Genomic DNA, 12,740 nt, shown 5'->3' on the forward strand with positions numbered 1-12,740 from the left:
TACAAGAGAACTTGGGCAAACTTCTTTCCATGGTTTAATTCAATACTTCTATGCTGAGGTTTTGGTTACAAAGCTAAGAATGACAAAGTCCTTAGGTATGTGAGGTATACTAGCTGATTCAGTAAGCCTTCATAAAACTTTTATTTTAGGCTCTAAGGACAAATTATATCACTGCTATAAGCTAAGCAGGATTTATAAGGCAAATTTCAGATCCCCCAAGAAAAGATAGCCATTGTTTATAACAGAAATGTCATCTAGTAGAAACTCAGCAGTTCCCACAAATGATTTTCATGAACATTAGAATTTCTTTTATTGAGAGAAGCTATACTGGTAAAGACAGAATAACTTTTTCCCCCCCAAAAGAGAATTAATAATGAGATTCTATCAGTTTAGCCATGAAGGATTTTGTTTTACTATAACATCTAATACTCCTTGGAGACCAAGAGTGACCATACCTTTTAATTGCACAAATATCCCTCGGTACTGTTCAACAATTTAGGCTTCATTTAGGCGGGCTAACACAGGGCTTTCTGGCCCAAAGCTGAGACCGGCACCAAATGAGTTCCACTGACACTTTGTAGGGTGTGATGAACAGTCTGGAATGCCCAGGCAACCTTTTCACAGCATGATTTGGAATCCACTTGAAATTACATGTGACTGGTGAAGATTCATCTGAAGAGACCTAATCAGAATTTGTCTTCCATTCAATAGAAATAAAATGAGCCCATTTATTGTGTCATAATCCATCTCTATACTACAGAATGAACAATAACCTAGAATCAATGCCAACCCACTGGAATTGGCTTACACACTTGAGAGATTTTTCCCCAGAATGTTTTATACATTACTTTCATCACTCTGTGTTTTCTATTTCAGGGCCTGCTCTTCCCAAGACTCATGTTAAAACAGCCTCTCTTGGGTTGGCTGGTAAGGCAAGATCTCCTTTGCTTCCTGTATCTGTGCCAACAGCTCCTGAAGTATCTGAGGAAAGCCACAAAGCAACAGAGGATCCAGCCAACGTAAGGCCATCCTTGAAATTTATGCTGCATCAGGTGAAGCAGTGACTACTGCTGTACTCAAAAAGCAATCTTAAAAACACAAGCAGATGACTACAGAATGTGTGACTTTATTTAGTTATTTGAGAGGAAAAGTTTGTAGCTAGAGGAAAAAGCTAGAAAGTGATCACATTAGAAAACTCAGAAAGAAAATCAGTGGAGACCAAAAATCTAAATTTTGAGAGCAGAACAGTTCTCCCCAAATGCATTGTAAGGGAGATTTGAAAAGATGCTACCTAAAAGCAGAAATTTAGAAAACTCTGGAGTGTTTCTGAATATAATTCAAGGGAAAGCATTTGAAAGGAGAGCAAAAAACTGACATATGTGCCTTGAAAAATCACAGTGAAAGGGGGAAAAAAGATGAAATAACAGGTTAGAATCATCTCATTTGAATGTACATTTTTTTTCTTAACTTTATTGTTTTTGGTACTGCAAACAATAAGATATTTTAACTACTTGGAAACTACTGAATATGTGTGTGTGAATGGCACAAGTATATTATATGATTAACATACCTTTTTGTATGCTTTAAAAAGATTCAAATTTATAGGAATCCATTGCACTACTTTTCAGGATTTGGCTGTTTAGTACGATATTTGTTTAGTCTCAGGGTTGGTTGGCCATATCTCAAGTCAGATCAGATTCCTAAATTTATGTAATATAGCTCATCTTGTAATGTCAGATGAACCAATATGCATTTAAGTTTGATTCTAAGGAGTGATAGCCAAAGGTATAATATTAAAAGCAGTAAAATTACACATTAAAGGATATAGAGACACAGGGCAAATAATCTAGATCAGCACTGTCCTATAGACATATAATATGAACTACATGTGTAATTTTAAATTTCCTAGAAGCCACATTAAAAGATGTAAAAATAAATGAAATTAATTTTAACAATATCTTTCATTTGACCCAATATTTCCAAAATGTTACCATCGTGTAATAAATATTAAAAAGATGTTAAAAAGATATTTTACATTTTTTGTACTAAGTGTTCAGTATCTGGTGTGTATTTTATACATATAACACATTCCAAATCAGACTAGTCACATTTCAAAAATCCAATAGCTGCATGTGGCTAGTGATTGCTGTGCTACACAATGATACCTAGATAATTCAAGAAAAACAACCAACAAACATGTTAGGAAATGAGTTATCAACAAACATGTTAGGAAATGAGTTATCAACTAATCACCTCCCTTCAACCTCACTCTTCATATGTAGACCAGTCTTTTGAGCCAAATTGTCCACTTTTCAATTCCCATTCAGCTCTGGAGATTATATGGTATATGACCAAATCATTCACTGACATGCTGAGATTTCTGTAAGACATACCAATTTCAACTAGTTTAATACCATGCATTTTCAGCTGTTTCCTTGGCGCTAGAGTGAGTGAGGACGTACCCCCCATATAAGCTCCACCAGTGTTCTCTTGGGATCAACAGTATTTATTTGGCAGGATTAGATACACATTCTGACCAGGTAGTGAGTAATGCTTTCTGTCCTATACAGAACTAGAAATCATGACTCAGGCCTCATTAGCCCAATAACTTAATCAAATGAATGGCCAAGAATGATCAAGTAGGGCAGATCTGCATTAGTCAAAATAAAGGGTATGTTGAGACCAGAAAGAAAAAAGCTGTTATAGAGAATATGTTCATTAAGACTTCTGCAGGTTGACCTCTTCATTTTACCCACCAATCATATTGGTGGCTATAAGATTGCCTTTACTACTGTGCTGTGCATGCACATAGCCAACTCTGGTTTGGGGCGAGAATTTTGTTTCCACCTGCAAAACAAAGCCATAATCTTCAGACCTTTCACTGATCAAGGCAAAGCCCATCAAACTCCCACACAAAAATGTACCTATGTTGTGTTATGCAGAAGAGAAACATGGTGATATACATTGTGTTCATATCCTGCTGGATGAGATGGGAAGGAAAAAGGAGAACATATTGAATATGAACCATGTCCTGGCCACTGTGATAGTCACTAAACATGCTACAAGATACTTAGCCTATGAAATAGAAATCATCATTTTGTAGCTGAGAAGAACTGTATATCCGAGAGGCTCACTAACTTAACTGAGACCACACAGCTAGACAGTGTGAAATGAGATTTTTTTTTCTTTTCACTCTAAAGCTTTTTCCTGAACACAGGGATGAAGTTAGTGAAACAGTATACAATCATTGCTCTCCTCACCACCTCTTTTATTGACATCTTCATTCAATGCTTCTATTCTGAGCACAGCCTCTCGCTGTGGCTATGAGCCACTGTGTCATGCTTGAGAATACAGAGGAAACCAACTAGACATGGCCACTGCCTTCATAAAGGGAATGTATTGATGTTCACCTGTCCTAACTTTTGTTTTCATTCTTTCTGTAGGTGTATGAACAGGATGATTTGAGTGAACAAATGGCAAGTTTGGAAGGGCTAATGAAGCAACTTAATGCCATCACAGGCTCGGCCTTTTAACACGTATTACCCAATTGATGAGGTGTATTTTCCGGGAACTTTGCAGCATACCAATTACCCATAAACAGCACACCTGTGTCCAAGAACTCTTAACCAGTGTACAGGTCAACAATCAGGACCACTCACGGAGGATCCTGAAGCGGTTCAGAAGGAATAAGTGTCCCTTCTTTCATAGGCATCAGGAATTTCACAATGATTACTATGGGGTCCCTAAACAAAAGTAAATAAACGTCTTCACTGCAGTGTCAAAGCTGAAGCTGCTAGACTAGTCCTGGGTCTTTGCCACTGCAGTGACCACACCGTCATAACTAATGCTTATGTTTTCCTTCATCGAGGCCTGTCATATCCTTTTCCTGTAGGTCTAGTCTCACAAAATGCAAGTGCATTATTGAAGCCTGTCCCATCCCATGGCAAATCAGTGCGAGCTCATTATTTCGTTTTCAGCTTCAAAGTACAAAGCGCCCACGGAAATTCTCTTACTACATAGCACCAAAGGATTGGATGTTTTCTTGACAGCACAAAAAGTAAATAAGTCAACAAACAAAAGGCAGCGAAGGCTTATGTTTTGTAACTCAGACATTCATCTTGCACCAGTGGTGGGTATTAGCAAGCGGCTATAAAATTCACCCATCTTTGCAAGTATTTGGTTAATATTTGTGTCTGAAGAGCGGGAATGTAAAAATCTGCAACTAGTGGTGTCTTGCCAGTAACAGTCTGTTTCCTGAAAGAGGATACAATATGCAATCTTCTCAGACACACGGTATTTACGTGCTTAAGCTTGTAATAGGACACGTTTCAATCTGGGTGGCTTTTGTGCCATATCACACTGTGATGACATTTCAAAGCTTCACCAAGGCCATCTTCCTCAGAAGTCTGGACGGAAGTGTTTCCCCCCCTCCGTCCTGTCCCTTCCTGAGTTCTCCATGGCTGCCAGCCTTGGCTGAGGTGGCCAGCTCCTACACACTGCTTGGCCTCCTGACCAACATCCCTGTCACCCTCTGTGGAAATGGCAGACTCCCTGCGAACAGGCCCTGAGGAAGGGAAGTAAAATGGAAGGCAGTTGCACACAGTACCTGCCTTTGAGTGATGTCACTTCCCACGACAGGCTCCTCACTGACTCAGAGGGGGCAGTTTTGGTCAGTGGCCACCACCAAGCCCTGTTGTCAAGGGAACCTACACTCTGCCTGAGATGCAGAGAGGAAGGTGCCTCTTGATGCTTCTGACACATTATAAATCCAGTGGATGCTTTTCAGAGCTGCATCTTCATTGTGAACTAGAATTTTAAATTCCTATCACCATGTTTATCTACAGCTTGGAACTAGGTGAAATTAAGAACATTTTGCGTGCACCCTTTTCATTTCTGAATTTTCAGCTGCATTTGGAGTTAATCCCTGTTTATGCAGCTGAATCGCCAAAAGGGAGCTAATTTGCATATTTATCAGTTAGGCGACTTGAAAACCCAATAAGAGAGTTTCAGCTGAATTATTCCTTTCAGCTCTGTCTTTGATTTCAAGCTTGAGTAGGTCATAATTTTAAAAGAGCATGGAAGGGATAGGATCTTTACAACCTAATAGCTCCTTTTATTAGGTGGGTAATTATATATGAATCCCTGAATAAAATATTTTGAGCAAAATGGCACTGTAACAGAAGTAATAATTCAGATTATTTTTTTACAGTTTTATGTCGGGAAGGAAATCTGATGTCAAAGAGAGGGCTTGTTCAAATGGTTCATTAGAAAGTCCGGTCCATTTGTGAAATTGTTCCTTCAACAAGAGTGCTTCTTCAATATACTAAGATTTTCTTGAAGTTCTTCTGAAGAGCTATGTGACGTTATTCTATAGGGCAGATTATTCTTGTTCAAAATCTGGGCACTTAGGTAGACAACCTTCCGCTGACCGGGAACAAGGCATTTCCTAACATAATCCCGAATACTGCAGAAATAATTCATTACTTCAGAAGATGTTCAGTAGGCTAGCTTTACCACTCGAGGTCCTAGAATGCCCCCCCTTTCTAATACTCATAAACAAGGAACATTCTCTGAAAGCATTCTCTACCCAAAGAATGACATCCTGAGTGCTCTGTTTGAAACAGGCTACAAGTCTCAAATTTCAGATAGAGTCACATCTTCAATCTATAGACTGTATCTGGACAATCAAGAGAACTAGAATTTCACAAAATTCTAGTTGACTGTAGTCAAAGTCACTGACCTTAACAAATAAAAATTGGTAAAACTACACGAACATATGCATTATCTGTTTTCGGTGAGAGGTATATTTCTGGTGCATGCTCTTAAAACTTTCTTCATTAAAGAAATACAATGGTTTGTTTTAGTAATTCGTAATGCCAATAAGGCTTTGCTTCATGCCTTGAAGATATAGTAGAATCCATTTAAATCCTCTTAAGAGACTCTCGTGCCCTTTACCCAATGGTTTTAGTGCGCAGTGACTTCACCACAGCTTTTGTAAAACTCTGCTCCCCACTATCTCAAAGAGTTCACCTATGTATACAACTGCCTGCTCAAGTTTTCAGGTCACTTTTTAATTTCCCAGTCTTCTGATCTCTTGACAAGAAGCAATCTGTGAACACTGCAAGATGGCCTCTATTTTGTTCCTACTTCGAGCCTAGTTCATAACATCCAGGGCTCTTTAAGCTCATAAATCTCTCTGACTCCCATAGGGTGATATTTGACAGCCAACCAGCAGCTCTGCCACCAGGGCTCATTTCTCCCTGAAAAAGAAGAAAATAAAACTTGGCAGGGCCTGCTCAGTCCTCCTCTACACTGCACTGAACTGTCAGGCCAGAAACTCCTCTTGAAAAAGTTTGGTACTTTTCTTTTGTATTTCATACCGATAAGAAAGCTCTTTTTCTTTCCTCTAGAAATTTCTGCACTTGTTAAACGCACAAAAATGCAGATAGCTCAAAATGCATAAAGCGTATTTGGAGGATGCTGTAGCCAAAAGTTAAATGTTTCTTAGTGATTCATATTCAATAAAAAAACACTCATAGCTACCTCTTTGTAGAATAGGGCTATAAGCTTCTAGAATATTTAAATAATGGAACTTTACATTTGGGTATTATAAAATGCACACTCAATTGAATAATCTGGGGGGAAAAAAAGAGAGAGGGAGAGAGAAAAAACAGATCAAGCCAGGGATATAAGAGGTGAACTTATTAAAACTTCATACGAGAGATTGGATGTAACATTATTCTCTTCAAAATAAGGAGTGGTCAAAACGACATGTATGTTTGGTCCTCTGCCTTGGTAGGAGCTACAAACGGAGAGATACCCTGCATTAGTGTGTTGCTCCAAACAATATTTGGAAACTTTAAAGTTTGGCACTCACCGGCTTTTCCAATAAAGCATTTCTAAGTAGATTTTTCTGGAAACCTTCATAGTCTGTATTGGAAGATGATTACTCATTCTTATCCACCCTTTTGATACATCCGTCTTTTGATTTTGTTTAGAGAAATAACTAAAATCTCCTCCAAATTTAATAGAGGGTTTCATATATGGCAGCTGAACTATAACTCCAACAAAAAAAAAATCTCACCTCTAAAGAAATCACCGTGCCATTTCAGATGAAATTGGATCCCAGACTCAAACTTGTGGTTTTAGAATTTCCATCTCTAGTCCATGAGACAGAGACAAATAGAAAAAATTCCCTAGTTTTAGTTATGCTTACAGAAAACAAAATCATCTGAACCTTAAAATAGATGTGGAACAAGGTTGTTTTCCTTCCCTCAATCAACTAGTTTACTTCATGCAATTGCACACTGTCCTAAGGCCAGAGGCTAGTATCCTAGCCCGTTCATAACCATGTATACAACACAGATCCCACAACATTCTAGAGCTGCAGAAGCAGGCATATACTCACATCTCACATCTACCATTTCTCTCTCTTTTAAAAATTTCTTTCAGAGCAACATTTTACTCAATGTCTATTTCTCTCATGAATTTCAGAAATCACTTAAATCTTGCAGAGAAAAGCTTTTCGCTTGATTCCAATGTTTTAAATTACTGTAGATACTTAGAAAATCATAGACATTTTGTGTGATATTCCATTCCAATGAAAAAAAGACACATTCCCATGTTTCAGTGTCCTTTGCTATCCAAATACCTACGTCCAAAAGGTAATGATGAAAATAAATGCCTGAGTATTTCCTGGTCAGTGAGGTTATATAGGAGACCAAATACCACGCCCACATCCACAAATACATCTTACTCCTGCGCTCTGCATTGCCACTGTTGGGTAACGTTCACTTGGCGACTTCTGGCTGCACTCTGAAGGATTTCTTCTCCTGCTCTCAGTAGAGAGCCTTTGTACATTGCCATCCTATAATTTTTTGTTGGTTGGAGAGCAACAGCAAAACTCTGCAAGATGTCACAGATGCATGGGCCAAGGGATCTCACTGTGTGCTGAAAGCGTATTTTCAGATGCAAGAAAGGAATGTTGGAGAGGAGGAGAAATGCTGTTTTTTATTATTGTAGGGTAAACCTGACAATTCTGAACTTTGTGAATTGTCAGCTTGTTTGGGGGATGGGTGGGTGGGTCTGGGGTGTACTTTTTATAAGTAATATTTAATTTATTATTTAGAGTGGCTTCTTTTTGGATAATTTATGATAAAAAGGGAGATCTGGTTGGGAATCTAGATACGGCTATTAAAGCTGCAGTGTTCCATATCTCAGAGGGACCACTTTGGAAATGAACTGTCCATTGCTGAGTATGAGGATAAGTCCAGGCAAAGCCTCCACTGAAGCTTCATCGTTACCACCTTCTCCCTTTCCAGGGTCATTCAAACAAGATAACACCAAATCTAAAATATTCTGACAGCATTTTGCAGATCAGTGCTACTCATTCTCTCAAAGGGCTTTGCAATTCAAATTGTTAGTGTGCTAGTGGTAGGTTTATTTGGTAGAAATGGGTATACTACAGCTTTAACTAGCCTTAGTGGAAAAAGAAAATTTTTGTTGCTACAAAACACCTTTAAACAAACAAAGGTATTTTGAGCCTACAAAGAGTTTCTTTAAATTGTCAAGACTCTAGCATTGTTAACCAAATTAGACTAGTGATTGCAATATTTAAGTGTAAATCTTGTTCTATGAGAAAGGATACTTGCTTACAGTTTAAAACAATGACTGTTTCTACACTCGATCTTGTATACTACCACACGAGGAAAAAGGGGGTTTTGTAATCACTGTAGAACAGTCTCATATTCATTTTTTATAGAAATGTTATTCCAATGGTGCATTTTTTGTTTAATAAATAAAGTTTTGATACAAAGTTCTTTCTTCAAGTTATTTATGTGTATATATATATGTATATATATATTTTAGAGAGAGAGCATGTGAGCGGGGGAGTTGAGCAGAGGGGGAGGGGGAGGGAGGGAGAATCTTAAGCAGGCTCCTTGCTCGACACACAGGGCTCAATTCCACAACCCTGGGATCACAACCTGAGCCAAAATCAAGAGTCGGATGCTCACCCGAGTGAGACACCCAGGCGCTCCAAGCTATTTATATTAAATGGCTGACACTAAATGCGCCCAACTCTAATCCCTGCCTGTCTATTATACTCAGGATACATACTGCCTTATTTTGACCTCTGTGGCAGAGGCTGGAGTGCTCTGCCATATCCCTTCGGATCCTTATACTATGTTCATGCACATGCCCAGTGTGGCTTCAATCCCAACAGCAAATACCCATGTCTTTTTGTTGGAGGGCTGCCCCCAGCTGCCAGAACTCACTTTGCCTGTATGCAAAGGAGAGCTGGAAATCCCTGACCACACCTCACCAATAGCTGGTCAATAATTTGGCCTGTTTTCCCCAACTGGAACAATGTTGAGGTGTAACCCAAGTCATCTCTAAAGTTCCCCTACAGGACCTAGCCAAAGTGACTCTGAGGAGTGACAGTGCTCCAAAATATTGTACCCTAGACATAGTACCTTATTTGGCTTGTGTCATTTCTCTTTCCTTCCTTCCCCATTCTCCTAATGGTCTCTCCTGGGAGCACTTCTTAATCACTTTTACACAGATTCTCATGTCAGGGTCTGTTTTGGGGGAATATACCCCGAGGCAAGTCCCCTCTATTTTTATTTCCATTTCAGCACACCAATACCAAATAAATGTAATGCTCTCTCCATCCAGATATTTCATTCTTATCAATAGTAGAACATGGGGATGCATATGCATTGAACAATATATTGCTGTGAGTATTGAAAGATTAAGTTGGGCATGTAATCTCTTCTCTAAGAGAAAGTCATGTGCTAATAAAAATGTTATTAACCCTTTGGGGCAAGTAGAGAACCACCTAGTAAATTCTTTCTTGAAGGCAATGCATCACAGGTGACAAGATAGGTTGGGCTTTAAAGATCACCTAGATCTCCCTGTCTTCCTCAACTCATACTCATTCCATCTAGAGAAAAGAAATCACCAAGAACCTGGAGAAATTGGAATCCTTGTGCCTGATCAGTAGGAATATAAACTAATGCAGCCACTGTGGAAAACAGCATGATGGTTCCTCAAAAATTAAGCACAGATTACCATATGATCCAGCAAATTGACTCTGAGCATATACCCAAAAGAATGGAAAGCAGAGACTTGGACAGATATTTGGATGCCTATGTTCACAGCAGCATTATTCACAATAGCCAAAAGATGAAAGCAATCTGCAGATGCATCAACAGATGAATAAACAAAATGTGGTGTATGTATACAGTGGAATATTATTCAACCTTAAAAACGAGGGACATTCTGACACATGCTGCAACATGGATGAAACTTGGAGACATTATGCTAAGTAAAATAAGTCTGTCACTAAAGAGCAAATAGTATATAATTCCATTTATGTGAGGTACCTAGAAGAGTCAAATTCATGGCGACAGAGAGTAGAATGGTGGGTGCCAGTAGCTAGGAAAATACAGCAATGGAGAATAATTAATTGGTATAGAGATTCAGTTTTAGAAGATGAAAGGGGTTCTGGGGATAGATAGTGATGATGGCTGCACAACACGAATATACTTAATGCTACTGAACTTAAAAATGATTTAAAAGGAAATTTTTGTGTTATGTATATTTTAGCACAATTTTTAAACATCTCCAAATAAGGATATTCCAGAGCCATCTTCTGTAAATGCTAATATTTATTCTATAATTTATGAAATGTAACTATGTTAACACCAAAATGTTAAAGGAGATTGATATGCAAGAAATAGAAACAACATATTTACCACAGTCTATTTTATTTCACACATTTTACACTACCATATTCAACTGATGTAACCATATCTTAACAAAAGAATGTTGTGCTACCAGAAAAGGCTGTCACAGATGATCATTTCCACGGAAAACTGGTTATTTGAAGGAAAGTAAAATAGGTTGCTGGTGTCTGACCTAGAGAGGAGAAGACTAAAAAATTACTCTCTCCATTGCAAATATTGTTATGGAAGAGATTTTGGACTGTTCGAAGAATGAGATAGTTGCTATCTTAAATACCCTGTGATGCTAGAATTGGGTAGATACAAAATTGTATTAATATGCATGCAGGTGAGTTTAATAGGTCTGATGGAAAGTGGAAAGTCAGAGAGGTCTACCCAGAGCCGAAATCCAGAAAGGTGGACATCGCCTCTCTTTCATGGAAATTTTCTTCAATTCATTGATCACTCATCAGTTCATTTAGATTTATGTGTTTTAAAGGTGTACGTAAAATTATTAATACATCTTGATCTCCAGCCCATCATTCCGCTTCCTCATTTCTTTTATGCATCACTCTTTTCCTAAACATTGTTCGCAGTCTCTCATTTGCATTCACATACCACGTCTATGCTTGTAAAGCTAAATCTGTCTTTTCCTCCACTAACGGTTTTAATTCTGCAATTGCACTTGTAATTTCCTTGTGACTTTTCCTTTTCTTACCCATCTCCTTTATTGCATTATGTTGTCTTTTTATCCCATCCCATTCTCTCTTTATTATATTCCAATTCTGTTTCATAGAGTCGATATTTCTTTATACACTTGGAAAATGCCAGTTTTCTTTGAAACTCCTGCTTTTGTAAAAGAATTATCTTGTAAGCCTGTTATGTCTCACTTCACCTAGTCTTCTTTTTAATGTATTTTTTTTATTTTTTTAATGTTTATTTATTTTGAGAGAGAGAGAGAGAGGGAGGGAAAGAGAGAGAGAGCACACATGGGCATGAGTGGCGGAGGGGCAGAGAGAGAGAGAGAGAGAGAGAGAGAGAATCCCAAGCAGGCTTTGTGCTGTCAGTGTAGAGCCTGATGCAGGGCTCAAACTCACAAACCAAGAGACCAAGACCTGAACCAAAGTCAAGAGTAGGACGCTTAACTGACTCATCGACCCAGGCACCCACTTTAGCCTATTCTTAATTTTAGAGTTAAGTGTCTTTAATATATGTATTTCCTCTGAAATGAAGGAAAATTCATCCAGTCACTGTGTGTCAACCCTCTGTCCATGTGAATTGCTCACGGCCCCATTTTATGACCCCTTGTGTTCTGTGAGACTGCTTCCTGAGGCACACATGGCCAACTGGTTGTTCTCCACAGATCCCAGCAGAGGCTCCACTATCTCATTGGCTTTCATCTAGTATAAATCTGCTGGATTGAGGCAGTGTCTTCCTTTTCATCTCTCTGGCTCTTAGATTGCCAACCAGAACACATGAAAATCAGCAAAACTCAAGAAGAAACATGCCCCATCTCCTATCTCTACTTCTACATCTACTTAGAATGCTGTAGAGAGGAGAGATGTACCCAAGTTCATTCGTTCCTCTCTTATCCTTTCTGCCCAGTCCTGCTCTGACAGTTTGTACTAAACAAATGAATGTAGTGGAGAGAGAGAGCTGAGGGAGGAATACATAACTGCTGTGTGCGTGATGCTTTTTTGAGGCAGCCAGAGTGATACTGGCCTGGATTTCTGGTGGGTATAAACTTTTCACTTGTGTCCTGAAGATCCTTTGCATGAGATCATGGGCAACATGGTGAGGATGGGCCTTCAATTATGCTTTCTTAATGATTTATTGGCCTTACAGTTGGTGGAAAAAAAAAAAACTTTCTGGATTCTGTCGTCTTCCTCTCTCTTTCAAATATCTGTTTTCTGAATCCCTAGATATAATAATGGGAAAGTGGGATGGACTGCTAGGGGCAACTTTCCAGATGCCATTGTAATTGTTGAACCATAGATATTTTTTTTAAAGCACTGA

General features: G+C 38.7%; 1 protein-coding gene across 1 annotated transcript in view; it reads left to right on the plus strand.

Annotated features, from left to right (window-relative positions):
- DCC (DCC netrin 1 receptor) overlaps positions 1 to 4,141 on the plus strand; it is a 631,926-nt gene extending 627,785 nt beyond the window's left edge. The window contains exons 29-30 of the mRNA XM_042961575.1: positions 877 to 1,019; positions 3,444 to 4,141. Coding sequence (XP_042817509.1) covers positions 877 to 1,019; positions 3,444 to 3,533 — 233 coding nt within the window. The 3' untranslated portion in view covers positions 3,534 to 4,141. The remainder of the gene's footprint in view (positions 1 to 876; positions 1,020 to 3,443) is intronic.
- The last annotated feature ends 8,599 nt before the right edge of the window (positions 4,142 to 12,740 follow it).

The sequence above is a fragment of the Panthera tigris genome, chromosome D3, assembly GCF_018350195.1.
Source record: "Panthera tigris isolate Pti1 chromosome D3, P.tigris_Pti1_mat1.1, whole genome shotgun sequence".
In the NCBI taxonomy this organism is placed as follows: Eukaryota; Metazoa; Chordata; class Mammalia; order Carnivora; family Felidae; genus Panthera; species Panthera tigris.